We start from the raw sequence: 18,808 nt of genomic DNA, 5'->3' as shown, positions 1-18,808 counted from the left end.
GGTTGGTGGCACCCATAACTTATTGCAGCTAATGATCGCCTGATGGTCTTCGTGGAGAAGTTTCTGGCACCTCCCTCGTTGAAGTCAGTGGTAATTTGTGCCACTGTTGCTCTCCAGTTGGCTAAAATAATGCAAGACAGATATCAACAGCCACGTTCATCCACCACCTTTCTCCGCCCACAATGAGATGTTATTCAGGAAATGGCATATTCCCAATACACTCTTGATACTGTCGAATGGGGATAGTGCAATGTCTGTACCGCCTCCTCGATGGAGTGACATATGTGTTGGGCACCCACTATCATCCCTCTTTAAAAGTCAGTCACATTTATTGATACTGACATCATATTACCATCTAAGTGAATGCATTGACTCTATATACCTGCCAAGCGGTGGGTTCGTTAACTAGTGAGAGGGGTGACAGCGTTGCATTGTCCAGGAATCAGGTATTCCATGAATTCTGTTCTTTCAGTGTAGTACTGTACTGTATTGTATAGCTATGTTGTGTGGTTTAAAATGAAGTATTTATGAATGTTTAGCATTTATTTATTGTAATTATTGTTCATATTTTTGAATTTGTTGACACTTGATACTTAAAAAATAAAACAATTTTTTAAGCAGGAACTGCCTGTATTTTCATTGTTGTAAAGGTCATTTCTTTATAATGAATTTTTTCAAGCAAATGATCGATTTCATTACACAGAGGTCTGACTATATATGGATGATCCAAAATCTGACACACTTACACAGGCATAGCAGTTTTTTTTTTTTTAGTAACATTACCCAGTGCAGGTTTTAACTGAATGTAGCAACTATACTGCCAAATTACATGCTATAAAGCTAGCAGTGAAAAACCTAAACAATTTTTTTTTTTTTTTTTTTTTTTTAAAACAAAAAAATAAACTGTTTATGCAGTTTTATTTTGTTGTTTTTTGACAACAATCGAGAAGGAGGGAAGAGACCAAGCACTTCGCAGGAAGATGTTGATCGAATCCATGAAGCATTTATTCAAAGCCCACAAAAATCAACTAGATGAGCTTCTTTGCAGTTAGGTATACCACAAACAAACAAAGGATTTAAATCAGCAGCCATGAGCAGTAATACAGAAAGACAAATGATACTGAAACTGAAGAATAGCGATGGTGTACTTATAAACAGCAGAGAAGGCATAATTCAAATAGCAGAAGACTACTATAGAGAATTATACAAGGAGCAGGGGAATGATGCCAGAAGTGGGGAAGATGGATTGCAAAGTAGCAACACATACGACATACCCGATATTCTTCCTGATGAGGTAGAACATGCATTGAAGAAAATGAAGAATCAGAAAGCCCCGGGGGAAGGCGAAGTTACTGTAGAGTTGTTAAAATTGGGAGGAAGAGACTCTTCCTCTTCACAAGCAAGGCAAGTGAAGAGGATTTTCTAATGCACTTTGTGAAGAGCCTTGGCAAGGCTCTTCACAAAGTGCATTAGAAAAGGTGTGATGCCTAAGCAGTGGAATAATGAAATCATAGTTTTGCTGCATAAGAAAGGAGATAAATCAGAAATTGGAAATTATAGACCAATTAGCTTGTTATCCCACATCCACAAGTTGTTCACAAGGGTCATTAACTAACGGATTAGAAAGAATACTTGATGAGAATCAACCAAAAGAGCAAGCTGGCTTTAGGACAGGATTCTCAACTATGGATCACCTTCACATAATATCACAGCTAATGGAGAAAGCAAATGAATATAAAACACCATTATGCCTGGCATTTGTGGATTATGAAAAGGCATTTGACTCCATACAGCATAAGGCAATGTTTCGGGCACTGCAAAGACAAGGCATAGATACCCCATATATTATGATTTTGAAGAAAATATATGAGAGTGCTACCTCCTTCATTAGACTAGACAAAGACAGTAGCAAATTTAAAATTGAGAAAGGAGTTAGACAAGGAGACACAATATCTCTGAAGCTGTTTACTGCTGCCCTTGAGGAAGCTTTCAAAAGATTAGACTGGTCACAGAAAGGAGTCAATGTGAACGGAGAGTAACTAAACCATTTACGATTTGCAGATGACATTGTGGTCATAAGCCATGATCCCAAAGAATTAGAGGAAAATCTTAATCAGTTATGCACATTTAATAAGGATTTTGGACTAAAGATGAATATGGCTAAAACAAAAGTAATGATGAACAAGTATGTCACAGAAAGGGAAATAATGATTGAAGGAGCAGTAATTGAAAAGGTGGAATCATATACTTATCTGGGACAAGTTATTAGCTGTAATAATGATAAATGGCTGCAAGTCAAGAGAAGAATACATTTTGGATGGATAGCATTCAGGAAATATAGTCACATACTGAAGAGAAATATCCCAGTTTGTCTGAAACGTAAAATAATGAACCAATGTATACTCCCCACCATGACTTATGGAAGTGAAACTTGGGCACTCACCAAAAGAATGGAAGAGAAGCTGAGAACTACACAGCAAAGAATGGAACGAATTATATTGGGAATCAGACTGTTAGATAAGAAGAGAAACACATGGATTAGGCAGCAAACTCAAGTAAAGGACATTCTTATCAAAACTAAAGAACTAAAATGGTCTTGGGCAGGACACATAGCTCGAAGACATGATGACAGATGGACTAAGAAAATAACAGAATGGTATCCAAGAGGAGCTAGAAGAAAACCTGGAAGATAAAGGCAGAGATGGATAGATGAAATTCATGAATTTGTGGGTAGTAAATGGATGGCCAGTGCTCAAAACAGAAGGAACTGGAAAGTTGCTGGAGAGGCCTTCATCCTGCAGTGGATTGAAAATGGCTGATGATGATGATACGACAAACAACTGTTTGGAGGGTTGTTCATAACTGCTTTCACCTCCATGCCTACAAACTGCAGAGGCTTTAAAAGCAAACGATAAACTCCACCATTTCCAATTTGTCTAAGACATTTTGTAAAACATCGAAGTTGATGAAAATTACCTTCGGAGATTGAGATTTACTGATGAAGCAACGTTTTACATATCAGGGAGGATAACTGCAAAATATGGGGATCAGAAAACTCTCACGCCATTCAAGAATTCAAAGGAGATAGTCCAAAGGTCAATGTCTGGTGTGCTTTGTCATGTTCAGAAGTTTTGGGGCCCTTTCTCTTTGCGGAAAAAACAGTGGCAGCGGTGATCTATCTAGATTTGCTACAGCTATATCTGTTACCCCAGTTGGGAAATCATCAGCCAAATGTGGTGTTCCAGAAAGATGGTGCACCACCACATTGGGCTCTTACTGTCCGAGAATTTCTTGACAAGCATTTTCCTGGGGACTATGTTAGGAGTGGTGGACCGATTCCGTAGCCTCCACGCTCATCCAATCTAGTAGTAGTGGCATGTGATGCAAGAAAGCAAGTGTATGAGCTTATGCAGCATCAGCCAAAAAAAAAAAAAAAAAAAACACACCATTCCCTCCAAATGCCTGTCCAGTTCCTCCTTAAATTTATTTAACCTGTCAACTTCCACGACAGATGGAAGTTTGTTCCAGCAATTAACCACCCGCTGGCTAAATGCAAATTTCCGCACATCTATTCTACATCTGTTTTTCTTCAATTTCAATTTATGCCCCCTTAGGTTCGTAATCTGAACAAGTGGAAGGATCCCATCAGAATTCAGCGTGCTCAACCAATTCAAGGCCTTATATACCTCAATCAGATCACCGCGCAGGTGCCTATTCTCCAGCCACTGCAATTTACAGAACTTAAGACTCTCTTGGTAAGAGGATCCCTTCATTCCCCTCACCAATCTTGTTGCCCTTACACACTCAAGTATCTGTACATGCTCAAGTAAATCTACATCCTTCCTAAAATGAGGCCTCCAGACCTGTACGCAGTACTCAAGGCGTGGCCTGACCATTGCCTTATACAGAGGGACAATCACCTCCTTCTCCCTGCTAGCAAAATTCCTATATATCATTGACAAAACCCCATGACCTGCCCTGGCAGCCTGTCTGCATTGATCAGAAAACTTCATATCTGACTGCACAATTACTCCCAGGACGTTTTCATTTTCTACCACCTTAAGTGTAGTACCACACAGTTGGTACTTTTCTCTCGGGTTACTTCTACCCATAGGCAGTACTTTGCATTTGTCGAGGTTAAACTTCATTTGCCACTTCTTAGCCCATCTGCCCAAATTATCTAGATCCTGTTCCAGTAGCACACTGCCATTATTGTCATTAACAACCCTGCCAACCTTTGTATCATCTGCAAACTTTGACATTAAGCCTGATATACCTTCATCAATATCATTGATAAATATACAAAACAACAGTGGACCTAACACCGAACCCTGTGGGACTCCACTAATAACATTAGTCCACGAAGAGCAGCACCCATTGATTACCACCCTCTATCTTCTCCCACTTAACCATCCTTTTATCCATTATAGCAACTTACCCTTAATACCATTCTGCTCCAATTTGTACAATAGTCTTCCATGCGCAACAGTGTCAAAAGCTTTCTTGAAATCCAGATATATGATATCAAAATTATTTTTTGCATCCAGTTCCTTTGTAACCACATAATATCCTATCAAATTTGTCAGGCAAGACTTTCCCTTAACAAATCCATGCTGTGTCTGAATTATTGCTGCAGTCTTGTCTAGATGATCCTGCAATGCATCTTTAACCGGTGACTCCATTATTTTACCCGGAACAGAAGTTAAACGAACTGGTCTGTAATTACTCGTGTCACCCTTCGATCCCCCTTTGTGAATTGGGGATACATTTGCACATCTCCAGTCCGTGGTGACCTCTCCTGAATCCAAGGATGCTCTCATAATTATGGCTAAGGGTTTGCTTAGTTGCTTTGCCCCTCCTTTAATATAACTGGATAGATCCCATCCACCCCAGGTGCTTTTCTTATGTTTAACTTCAACAATTTCTCCTCCACTTTGCTTTCTGTTATTAGAAAATCATTTAAGTATCCTGCTACAATTTGATAATCTTCTGCCATTTTCAAACCTTAATAATTCCTCATGTGTGAATGTAGATGCAAAATACTCATTCAGTTTGTTTGCTTTCTGAGCAGGATCATCAACAGTCGAACCATCGATGTCAAGTGGACCGATCAGATTCATCCCCTTCCTTTTAGAGTTTATATAAGTAAAGAAATCCTTGCTGTTTTTCTTAGCATCTTTTGCCAAGGATTTCTCGTAATCTGCCTTCGCCTGCCTAACCTCCTTTGTGACCTGATTACAGACTAGCTTATATCTGCCATAGGCTTCTGAGTCGCTTGATAATTTATATGCATCCCATGCATTTTTCTTCTCTGTTACGAGTCTCATTAGTTCATTAGATAACCATTTAGGCCTAAACTTTGAACAGTATTTCTTAGTTGGAATGAAAAGCCTAGTAGCCTCCAAAATTAAGTCCCTGAAGGCTTCCCATTTAGAATTCACTGTTGGTAACATCATCAGTTGATCCCACTGTACACAATTTAAACTGTCTGAGACCTCTGTAGTCACCTTTACGAAAGCAAAAGCCCTTCCCTTTAACCTTGATGGTAGTTACATCTTTAAATAATTCCCACATCAATACATTGTGATCACTGTAGCCCAATGGTTCCTTTATCTGCAAATTCTTAATGCATGAAGAATCACTACTGATAATCAGATCAAGAGTATTATTCCCTCTGGTTGCCTCTCGCATATGTTGATGTAGAAAACAGTCATCCAATAAATCCACAAAAGTCTTGCTAGTGTGTGAGTGACCAACCCACAAGTTCCAGTCAATATCTGGAAAGTTAAAATCTCCCATTATACTGGCCCACTCTTATTTCTCTGCACAATTGCTCATTATACTCATTAGATTCAATAGGCTTATAACACACACCTACTCTCATTTTTCCTTTCCCAGTGCTTATTTCACACCAAACAGACTCAATACTGCATTGTCCACCAGCATCAATTGGATGCACTTCCTTAGATTTGATGTGTTTCTTAACTAACAGCATAACCCCCTCCTCCCTTCCTATCCTGTCTATCCTTCCTATATACATTGTACTCTGCACTGACTATATATGTGTGACACCATGTCTCTGTTATCCCAACAATATATGCCTTTGATGTCTTAACTAGCACTAAGAGTTCATCAAATTTATTAACTATACTCCTAACATTGGTTTACATGTACCTGTTCCTGCTCCTAGCCACCCTAACACAGCTCACATATTTACTTTTTCCACTATGACTCCAAGCAGTCCTGGAAATCTCCATTACCTTGCTTTCCAGTCTGCTGCATATTCTAATAGAAGCAGTGCAAAAATCATTTTTGCCTCTGCCTGCAGCCACTGTTAACCTTTTAGTCTGTGTATCCCCCACACTAGCAGTTTTCCGACCAACTTAACACTGCCTTGACAGCATCAGCAAATATTCTTGCACCCTTTCTATTTAAGTGTATCCGATCCCTGTAGAAGCAGTCTCTCCTGTCAACAAGCACAGGCCAGATTGTGCAAGGCACAAGCCCCTTGAGCCTTGCACAATCTCTCCAGGGCCGAATTGATTGACAAGGTTCTCATCATATACTCCCTCCTATCGTGTCTGGGCAGAATTGCAGACACTTTCACATTCAACCCTAACTCGCAACTTTTTTCATCATTGACCTGTACTTGTTAGTAAATCTGCAGATCTCTTACTCTTAATGTATTAGTTCCAACGTGTACAACAATATCACCTTTTGTGCCCTGAAAAGATGATATCTGCTTTACAATGTCATGAAATTTTGCCCCTGGCAGACATACTCTGGTCCTGTTCCACCTATCCTTCTTACATAGTATATTTCCCATCACCCTGACAATAGAGTCACCAACAATAACTAGTTCCTTTGGGACCAGCACATTTTGCCTTGGAGATTGCATCTGTGTTGCCTGATGCACAGGAGTGAGCTCTGTCATTGACCTGGGCAGCTGGGAGCCTGATGAGCCCCTCATTAATTTCTTCGAGGGCCTTTACCCTACACCTCAAGCTCTCATAGACGCCCATCAGAACACTGAGTTGGTGCCTAATTTCTTGACACTCCAGACACCTTAGCACACACACACACAAAGGCATCCTCAGCTAGATCATGACCTGTTTTAGAAAGGTCAGCAAACATTTCACATTTCGCACATTTTTTGAGACTGTGATGCATTGGAGGATCGTCCCCCACGGGCCACAGCACTCTCGCTAGTCTGATCTTTTCTTCGCAGCTCTAGTCTGGGTCATGATTTCCATTTAAATACAATTGAATTAACAATGAAATTGAATAAGATTAATAATATTTTTGATTAATTGATAATACTATAATCAGCTAACAGATTCTTAATAAGTGCTTCGTATTACGCTATCTAGTTTTACTTCAGTATTTACTTCAGTTTTACTTCGCTATCAGTTCGATATATATGTTAAGCTATTTCTTATTGACTACAATATGGCGGCTAGTTCAACAATATTGGCGCCAACACCGGGAGTCGTAACTTCCAAAAATCGCTGGTTAAATTCAAAATAGGAAGCTAACGAACACCACTAAACCTATTTAATATCTCCATAAAACACAATGTACTATGTTAAATAACAAAGAATATGTTAAAAATTAAAAAATACTTATCCCTTTACAGCCAAAAATCCACCGTCCGTACTGTTCTGCGATCCCAGCGCCCTCATATTGACTTTCACTTGTGGATTGGTCACTCGCATGCTAACAAGACTTTTGTGGATTTATTGGAGGATTGTTTTCTACAACATGTTCAAGAGGCAACCAGAGGGAATAATACCCTTGATCTGATTATCAGCAGTGATTATTCATGCATTAAGAATTTGCAGATAAAGGAACCACTAGATGACAGTGATCACAGTGTACTGATGTGGGATTTACTTAAAGATATAACTAACTACCATCAAGGGTAAAGGGAAGGGTTTTTGTTTTCGTAAAAGGTGGCTACAGTGGTCTCAGGCAGTTTTAAAATTCTATACAGTGGAATCAACTGATGATTTTACCAAAAGTGAATTCTAAATGGGAAGCCTTCGGGGACTTAATCTTGGAGGCTACTGGGCTTTTCATACCAACTAAGAAATATTGTTCAAGGTTCAGGCCTAAATGGACATTGGATAAATTAATCAGGCTCATGGCAGAAAAGAAAAATGCAAGGGATGCATGCAAATTATCAGGCGACACAGAAGCCTTCGGAAGATATAAGCTAGTCTGTAATCAAGTAATAAAGGAGGTTAGGCAGGCGAAGGCAGATTACGAGAAATCTTTGTCAAAGGATGCAAAGAAAAACAGCAAAGTGTTCTTTACTTATGTAAACTCTAGAAGGAAGGGGATGAATCAGATTCATCCCCTTCATGAATCAGATTCATTACCCCCATGAATCAGAAGGAAGGGGATGAGTCCACTAAACATAGATGGTTCGACTATTGATGATCCTGCTCAAGTAGCTGATAAACAGAATGTGTATATTGAAACCTACATTCCCAAACTCTAACAGGGAGATAAGTGATTTTGTACTAACTGAGAGCAAAGTTAAACATAAAAACAGCACATGGGGCAGATGGAATCTATCCAGTTACAATGAAGGAGGCAGCAAGGGAAGTAAACAAACCCTTAGCCATAATTATGTGAGCAACCTTAGAATCAGGAGAGGTCCCCATGGACTGGAGATGTGCAAATGTATCCCCAATTCACAAATGGGGTTCATCAAAGGATGACAAATAATTATAGACCTGTTAGTTTAACTTCTGTTCCGGGGAAAATAATGGAATCGCTGGTTAAGGAGGCAATACAGAGTCACCTATACAAGACAGCAGTGTTAGTTCAGACACAGCATGGGTTTATTAAAGGGGAAGTCTTGTCTGAAAAATGATTGGATACTACGATGTGGTCACAAAGGAACTTCTTCTTCAAGAGGAGCGTTTCCATTTACACTGGGCTTCCTCAGCCTACAAGTTATTTCTTGTTAGGAATTTTTTCCCGCCATAAAGTGCGGCTCAAGGTGTCTTGGTCGGTTAAGCCTCGGGCTGTTATGCACTCCCGTACTCCATCCATCCATGTCCTCCTAGGTCTTCCTCTTCTCCTAGGAGGTATCCATTCCAGGATAGCCTTTGGATATCTGTTTTCTTGCATCCGTTTTACATGTCCATACTATGTTAGACACTTTTCTTTGATGGTGTCAATAATAGTCTTTTTCACTTCCATTTTTTTACCTTATGTCTTCATTCCGTTTTCTGTCTCTTCTAGAAGTTCCTGCTGAGCGTCTCTAAAAATCCATTTCTGTGGAGAGCAATTTGTTTTCCGCTCGCCTATTCAATGTCCAGGTTTACGCTCCATACAATAGAAGACTTTGTACAATCGCTTGAAATATGTTTCTTTGTTTTATTTAGGATATTTTCAGAGGCGGATTTAACGGCGGGCGCACTGGGCGCGCCCGCCGTTAAATGTATAATATATTATATTCATATTTTATTAGAAATAAAACGTTAATGGTACATAATATTTTCTATTTATTTAAAAAAATTGGTTAACATGTATTTTTATTTTCCCTGTCTCTCTCTTTTTTTAAGGGGCCCAATATTTTCTTCTGCGCCCGGGGCCTCAACTGACCTTAATCCGCTCCTGGATATTTTTGCTCCACAGAACAGAGTTTAACATGCCGATAGCCTTTCTGCCATCTGTAATTCTCTTATTGATCTCTGCTTGGGATGATCCATCACTTTGTAAGATTGATCCCAAATATTTGAATTTATCGACTTGTTTGATTTTAAAACCTGCAATATTTAGAACGTGTCCTGGCCCTGAAGACAACATTTCAGTCTTTGCTAAAATTGATTTTTAGACCCCATTGTTTATATTCCTCAAACAATTGATGACATGCATACTTTGCATCTTCTAAGTCTTGTGCTATCACGGAACTGGATGCAAAAAATAATTTTGATATCATATACTTGGATTTCAGGAAAGCTTTTGATACTGTTGCACATGGAAGACTGCTGTGCAAATTGGAGTGGTATGGAATTAAGGGCAAGTTACTGCAATGGATAACGGGATGGTTGAGTGGGAGATGGCAGAGAGCAGTAATAAATGGACACTGCTCTTCGTGGACTAATGTTATAGTGTAGTTCCCCAGGGTTTGGTGCTGGGCCCATTGTTGTTTTGTGTATTTATCGATGATATTAATTAAGGTATATCAGGCTTAATGTCCAAGTTTGTAGCTGATACAAAGGTTGGCAGGGTTGTTAATGACAGTAAAGTCAGTATGCTGCTGCAACAGGATCTAAAAAGTTAGGCAGATGGGTTAAGAAGTGGCAACTGAAGTTTAACATTGACAAATGCAAAGTACTCCATATGGGTAGCAGTAACCCAAGAGAAACATACCAACTGTGTGGTACTACACTCAGGGAAGTGGAGAATGAAAAAGACCTGGGGGTAATTGTGCAGTCAGATATGAATTTCTCTGAGCAGTGCAGATGGGCTGCCCGAGCAGGTCATGGAGTTTTGTCAATGATATATAGGAAGTTTGCTAGCAGACACAAGGAGGTGATTATCCCTTTGTATAAGGCAATTGTCAGGCCACACCTTGAGTACTGTATATAGAGGTCTGGTGGCCTCATTTTAGAAAGGATGTAAAGTTGCTAGAGAGAGTACAGAGAAGAGCAACAAGATTGGTGAGAGGAACAAAAGGGGTGTGCTTACAAAGAAAGGCTTAAGTTCTGCAAGTTGCAGCATCTGGACACTAGGCACCTGTGAGGTGATCTGATCAAGGTGTATAAGGTCTTGAATGGTTTGATCAGCTCAATGCTGATGGGATTCTTTGCTTGCTCAGATTAAGAACCTGAGGGAGCATAGATTCAAATTGAGGAAAGACAGTTGTAGAATAGATGTGTGGAAGTTTTCCTTTAGCCAGCAGGTAGTTGATCATTCATTTGTAGCATCAATGCCCATGGCTGTGTTTTGTATTCTGTTCTGGAACTCTGTGCAAACAATTTAGCCTCAACTTTTAAAAAAATTACCACATACCGGAACGTTTTCTGCATGCATCATCATTAGCCATTCCAAATGTACCTTTTCAATATCCGGATACTTCGCCTTTCGTGCTCGAATCCTACCTGGTGCAGCATATTTCTCTAAACTTTCAATCTTTTTCCAATCTTTCAAAATGGTGAACAGAGCACTCTTAGGAATGCCAAACTGTTTGGCAATGTCAGTCTTAGAATGCATATCATTATCTACAGTGTGCAAAATCCTAATTTTGGCAAAGCTATCCACTTTTTTGGAGCTATACCAATAAAAATACGCTCGAACATGAAATGAACTTTTAGCCAACATTCATTTCATTACCGTATTGCAAGAAAAGAGCATACAAATGATTTCTCAGTCAGCTACAATTACTTCAATATATTTAAAGTGTTCTGTCATTTTTAAATGCAAATATTGTAATAAAAAAGTGAAAAGTCAGATTAAGAGGTAGAAATTTATGGTCATTATAGAGAAATTCTTTTATTTTCAAGGTAGTTATACTGAATGTAAAATAGCATTAGGTTAATGAGAAATTGGATGTGCCAACCACATAGGATGTTATAACATGTTAGGACATTAAAAAGAGGATCGTTATAAAGGGCTTCAACTGTATTAATACATTCTATTATTGAAGAAACTTGATGCTGAATATTATGATTGAACTGACACAAAAATCATAAAAAGCATAAAATATCACAAAAAGAAAAATGTGACACTGAAATACTCATATACTGAGTTTTTTAAATCTTGCCACCAGACATGCAACACAATAGGTGGGGATAAAATCCACCTCCTGTCACCATTGTTCTAAGGTGATATTTTACTGAAATTTCAGTATAACTACATACGTACATTTCTTTGATAACTTTGTTTTATAGTGTTAAATTCTCATGCATTTGATTATACTATACATATCAGTATAAATCTCATTTACCAAAAAAAATAAATTTTCATCTTCTACACCAAGGTCAGACATATAGTGAAGAATTCAAACTTTTGAGCCCAAGATATTACCATTCAAGTCTAGGTTGCATATCATGGAGTTTTTAATCAAATTCACAAAATGTAACACTCAGCAAAACTTACTCCCAGTTTCTACAGACAATAAATCATTAATGATCTGGCATTGCATTTATTTAAGTTTAACTAAACCTAAAAAGGCAGTGAAAAATCAGCAACTTACGAGGGGAAATAATGCAATTTGTATACTCTAATTCATCTACAGTTGCCATGTTACTGACTAGATTGTGTCTGGTTCCAATGTTACCTCCATAATGGCAGGCATAGCCAACATCATCTGTTCCAGCAGTCCTGAAATCAAAATAACACTTAAGTGTTGTTAGCTTCCTACTTATATGTAAACAACTGTAATTATACTATATAATAAAATTTTCTTAATAACAGCATGCACGGCAAATGTAGTTAATGCATTAACGAATAAAGATGAATTGGCATTATATAATGGGAGTGTTCTCCATTAACTGCATATCAACGGTTGAACAAACAGCCAAAGGTTACACATGAGACAGCCACATGTGGTTGACACTGTGGTGAGCATCATATGTCTCGTCTAGTGACACGGCAGCGACGCAGCACAGGGACCCAGCTAAACATCCAATACAACATAGGAATAGCAAGACCAATATCCACATGGACAATGCACCAGATATTAACTCACAGAGAATATGGAAGTTGATGGCAATATGGGTACCCATTCTCAGTGAAAGACACAAGAAACTGCACCTTGCATGGGGTGGTTACATCAACACCAATATGTGGAAATCTGTTGCATCATCTGATAAATCTATTTCCAACTCTATCATGCTGATGAACATATCCACATATGGAGAAAGTAATGTGATGCCTTGGCACCTGGATGCACCATTGGTGTTCGGCAGGCTGAAGGCTGTAGTGTTATAGTTTGGAGACTGTTTTCATGGTATGCTCTGGGCCTTCTGATCACCATTAATTAATGGCTCAATGAAAATGCCTTTCCTACCTTTCCACTGTCTCCAACTTAATACAACCTTTCATTATGACAGTGTATCCAGACAACTCCTGTGCCTATCAACAAGACAGTGCACCATTCCAGAAGGTACAGCAGCTGCTAACTGCTTTAAGGAATATGACAATAGAGTCTCTAACGAACCCATGCTACCTCCCATGGCTGCCCAACTCACCTGATCTCAATCCAATTGAACATGTTTGGAACCTATTGGAAAAGGATATTAGATGCTATAACCATCCACCTAACAATGTTTGGACACTACTGGACACATTATGATTAGTGTCCAGTAGTGCCCAAAAAAATTATGCAAGAAAATAAACATACTAATCAGCAAAAAAAATCCCATTTCACCTGTCTTCTCCCACTCAGCCATCCCTTTATCTGTAATAAAAATGCAGTTTTGTTAATGATAAAGAGATGCCATTAATGCAGTTTGTGCAACAGTATTTTATGTGCAACAGTATGAAAAGCATTTCTGAAATCCAAGTATATGATATGAAAATAATTTTTGGCTTAGAGTTCATATGTTACTACATCATGGTATCCAATCAGATTAGTCAGAAAAGATCGCCCTTTAACGAACCCATGCTGTACTACAGTATAATTGCATTCCTGTATTAGTTCTTTAACCAATGACTTCATTATTTTCCTGGAACAGACATTAAGCTAACACATTTGTAATTACCATGTCACCTTTTTTGTGAATTGGGATACATCCACACCTCCAATCCATAGAGACCTCCCATGAATCGAAGAATGCTCTCATAATTATGGCTACAGTATTGCTTTCTGCCCTTAATATAACTGGATAGCCCCCATCCACACCAGGCACTTTTTTTATGTTTAGCTAGAACAATTTCTATTCCACTTTCCTTTAAGATATCACAAAATAATTTACTAGCCCATTAGAGTTTAATAAACTTCTAGCATCCACTTCCCTAAAGAATTCCTCATGTGTGAATGTAGATACAGAATATCTATTCATTTTGTCAGCAAAATCATCAACAGTTAGACTACTGAGAATACAAGCAAAGAAATCTTTGCTGCTGTTCTTTGCATTCTTGGTCAGACTTCTCGTAATCTGCATTAGCTTGCCCAAACTCCTTTGTGACTTGATTACAGACTACTTTATAGTCTGTAATCAAGTCTCTACCACAGGTTTCTGTATCACCTGATAATTTATATCCATCCACTCATTTTTCTTCTCTGCCACAGTCTCAGCAGTTCATCTGACATCCGTTTATGACTACACCTTGAACAGTATTTCTCAGTTAGTATGAAAAGCTTAGTAGCTTCTACAATTGCTTCCCATTTAGAATTTGTTATTGGTTACATCATCAGTGGTCCCACTGCATAGACTTTAAAAACTGTTTGAGACCATTGTAGTCACCCTTAATGTAAGCAAAAGCCTTTCACTTTACACTGGTAGTAGTTATGTCTAAGTAAATTCCACATCAGTACACCACGATCACTAGCCGGGTGGGTAAAGCACCTGCCTGGCAACCCAAAGGTCGCGGGTTCAAATCCCACCTCGGGCTTGGATCAAAGTACTGCAAAAACCTTGGGAGGTGCATTATGGCCACAGAAGCCGATGCGCCAATAACTACCAAAGGAAAAAAAAAAAAAAAAACACCATGATCACTGCTATTGAGTGGGTCTTTTACTTGCAGATTTTTAATGCATGAAGAATCGCTGCTGATAACCAGATCAAGAGTACTGGTACCTCTTGTTACCTCTCTGTACATGCTCTGTAGAAAACAGTCACCCAATAAATCCACAAAAGTCTTGCTAATGCGTAATTAACTAATCCACAAGTTCCAGTCAATTCTATGGAGAGTATCAGAACACTTCAGTGCTGATACTTTCCATAGCTGGATAACTATACAAATTGATTAATTGTATTCCACTCTCTCTCTCTCTCTCTCTCTCTCTCTCTCTCTCTCTCTCATAGACAAGATCATGACCCAATACACCACGAAATTGGGAACCCATGGACTCCAAGCCCAACCCCAAAATGCATCAAACCACCACCCCAATCTTGAGTGAGAGAATACAAAACGTCCGTATTTTTAAAATGATTTAACTGCTATGGGACCAAATAGATACATAGTGAATGTATACTTTTAGTACTTTAAAACTAATATTATTAGTTTTAAAGTATGAAAACATAAAAACATTAAGAATCCTCTGAAATATTAAGAGGCTAAGGAATACTCTCCACCCATATCCTTTTGACCTCGCAAGCATGGGAGATTTCTTGCCTACCTTGGTACAGAAATATACCAAATTAACACTTAGATATTCAGCCCAGGATCACCACATAACTTTCCTAAAATATTGCCTCAAATAAAACATTACTCCGAAATATGCTATGGTCAAATTCAACCAAAATTTACCAGACATAAACAAACTAGCTCACACCACATCGCGTAGTATCATCAACCTCAGCCTGAAATTGCATTATTCAATCATACAACAATATCTACATCAAGTCCAACACATCCACAAAAAAATTAAGAAAATACCTTCACCCTAACAATTGGTCAACCTTGAAAATCACTATAAATTTTTGTCGCAAAGCACTAGCTTTGGAAATTAGAGACCATCACAGAAATAAACTAATAAGGCTATCCCGGATACCTGGCATTCCACACGCTAATTACCCGAAAGCACCACTCTCAACTTGTGACACAGCTTTCCAGCTGCATGTCACTAATCTCTCAAAAAGCTCCCTAACCTATGACCAAATTTCACTTCTGTCCAAAGACTTAAACTACAATCTACCCCCCCCTGCAATTTGCCTTAAGAAACAACTTGTTATAGACGTCGAATTTGCACTTCAGAACATCCTACAAAAAGACAATCATTCAACAGATAAACCAAGTAGTGAACAACCCTAAAAGCCCGCACCTCCCCAAATTAAAAGTAAAGAAACCTCAGCACTATGTGACCTTCAAAAAAACAAAGTTATCATGATACAAAAAGCAGATAAAGGCAATACAGTTGTAGTTTTAGACAAGCAAGATTATATCAACAAGTTAAATTCCATAGTATCTGATACTTCCACTTACCAAGAAGTAAATCCGGACCTTTTTTTCCAATTTAGTCAACCAATATAAGAATTTAACAACATACTGAAAAAACAATTACATTACGATGGCCCAGTTAAAACAATTAAAAGCTAGAATGTACAATATATCCAAACTTACTTTTTGGCCAGGTAAAACTACATAAGACAGGTTTCCCCATTCATCCCATCGTTTCATACAAACATTCTGCATTCTCAGCATTAGCTTCCCACATATATAATATAGTCAAACCATTCAGAAAAACCATAAAATTTGGAATAAAAATTACGATTTGCTATTTAACATCCTAAAAGATAAAACACTTAAAGATAATGACAACCTATTTTCCCTAGATGTCACCTCTCTATATACCAACGTGAATGTCGCATACACCCTGGACATCGTCTGGGACATGCTAAACAAAGACCCCCCCCCCACCAATTAACCATATAAAACTCCCGATTACTGCTATATTTGAACTGATAAAACTTTTAACTGAAACCAATCATATCACCTTCCTAGGTAAAGGTCTTCAAATAATTTTATAGCTTACCCATGGGGTTAAACCTAAGTGGTTTACTTGCCGAAATATACCTTACCAATATCGAAACAATAAATTCAACTCCCTTTCTTCTGCAGATCACCTACTATGACAGCTATCTGGACGATATACTTTGCATCACAGATGTGGAGACCACACAGGACATCCTACAAAACTTAAATAATATCCATGCAAGATTAAGCTTCGCTCTAAAATCCGAAAACACTGAAACAAAATCATTACATTTTTTAAATTTCACCCTCACACGCATTATGAATAAAATCCAATTCAGCATATACAGAAAGGCCACCAACACTGGAATGCTGCTTCGTTACAACAGCTACCACCCCTTCACCTCTAAAAGATCCATCATCCTTAATCAATTTCTTAATGCCTACAAAAACTCAACATCTGAATCAGCCCTAAACACAGAAATACAAACACTACAAAACAGATTTCAAAATAGAGGTTACCCCCTACCCATTATAAACGAAATAAGGATACAAGCAATAAACCGATTGTGTAATACCTCTCCTGTTATCAACAATAATAACATAAAAAAATATTTTATTGCTTTACCATATATTGAACAATGGTTCAAACAACTAAATAGTATTTTCAAAGACACACGATTCAAAATCATAGCCAAACCTACAACGAAACTACATGCTGCCCTAAAAAACCACGAAGTCCAATCCGCGTCCACATTCCAATTAAATTACTTAGTCTACACTGTATCTTGAAAGGATTGCAACTCCTCGTACCAGGGATCCACTCATTATACACTCAATACGAGAATGAGACAACATTCAACATCTGTCCTCTCATCCCACTCCTCAGGTTCAGAACTTGCATTCCGTGCGATCAGTGAAGACAATACCTTTCTATTCAACGAAGCAAAAATTCTCAGCATCCAACATAACACCAAACTATTAATTTCAGAGACAAATGAAATTAAATTACATCAAAATTCAGTCAATATACGTCAAGCCCTACCCCCATCTCGCATTCATGGTCCTTCACGCACATGCGCCAGGATCACAACTAATCTCAATGCAATAAAATCCCCCCTGCAATACCTGCGGTTTCGCTTTCCTGTGATCATGACCCTCATCAAAAAGCCCCATCCGCTTCAGGGAAGTAGCAAAATTCTTTAGCCTCTTAATATTCAGAGGATTCTTAATGTTTTTATGTCTTAATAATAATAATATTAGTTTTAAAGTATTAAAAGTATACATTCACTATGTATTTATTTGGTCCCATAGCAGTTAAATTGTTTTAAAAATACAAACATTTTGTATTCTCTAGCTCAAGATTGGGGTGGTGGTTCGATGTATTTTGGGGTTGAGCATGGGGTCCATGGGTTCCCGATTCCATGGTGCATTGGATCACTGATCTTGTCTACAAAAAAGTGGAATACAATTAATCAATTTGTATAGTTATCCAACTACAGAGAGTATCAGCACCGAAGTGTTCTGCAAGACACCATAGAAGTAATTCTTCCATTTTTAAACTAATTTACTTATAACGTAGAATTTATTGAGCCATTGCTGCACTGTTATCCATTAATTAAGAAAGTTAAAATATACCTTTAAAAAAACATTCTAATTTACTGGCCGACTCTATTTCTCTGTATAGTTATTTGGTATACTTGTCACTGTCATTAAGCCTACAGCATACTCCTACTCTCATTTTCGTTTTCCCAGTGCTTATGTCACACTAAACTGAGTCAACATTGCTCTGGCCATCCATGTTGACTGGATGCAATGCCACATATTTAATATGCTTCTTAACTAAGAGCATAACCTTCCCCTCCTTGTCCTATCTGTTCTCCCTGTATACACTGTACTTCCCATTTTGAAATCCAGCATTGCTTGTGTATGAGTGATGCCATGTCTCCCATATCCCAACAATATCTGCATTTGTGACCTAATCAGTACTTCTAATTCATCAAATTTATTTACAATGCTGTTAGCAATAACATATATGCAAGTATACATGCACCAATTCCTCCTCTTAGTTACCCTAATACAACATAATCTATTTCCTTGTTCCATGACAACCCACAGAAGGGCTTTAAATCCCCAACAGCTTGCTTTGCAGATTGTTGCATGTTCCAGTAAAAGCAGTACAAGAATCACTTTCGCAACTGCCTACAGC

General features: G+C 38.3%; 1 protein-coding gene across 1 annotated transcript in view; it reads right to left on the bottom strand.

The window, feature by feature from the left end:
• The window catches only part of LOC150083179 (pantothenate kinase 3-like), a 233,580-nt gene that overhangs the window by 135,696 nt on the left and 79,076 nt on the right, over positions 1–18,808 (bottom strand). Inside the window, exon 2 of the mRNA XM_090377087.1 lies at positions 12,215–12,342. Coding sequence (XP_090233213.1) covers positions 12,215–12,342 — 128 coding nt within the window. The remainder of the gene's footprint in view (positions 1–12,214; positions 12,343–18,808) is intronic.

Source organism: Mastigoproctus giganteus, chromosome 7 (genome assembly GCF_048544385.1).
Source record: "Mastigoproctus giganteus isolate SK-2022 chromosome 7, ASM4854438v1, whole genome shotgun sequence".
Lineage (NCBI taxonomy): Eukaryota > Metazoa > Arthropoda > Arachnida > Uropygi > Thelyphonidae > Mastigoproctus > Mastigoproctus giganteus.
Note: the sequence above shows the minus strand (reverse complement) of the source record. Positions and strands in the feature narration are given on the sequence as shown.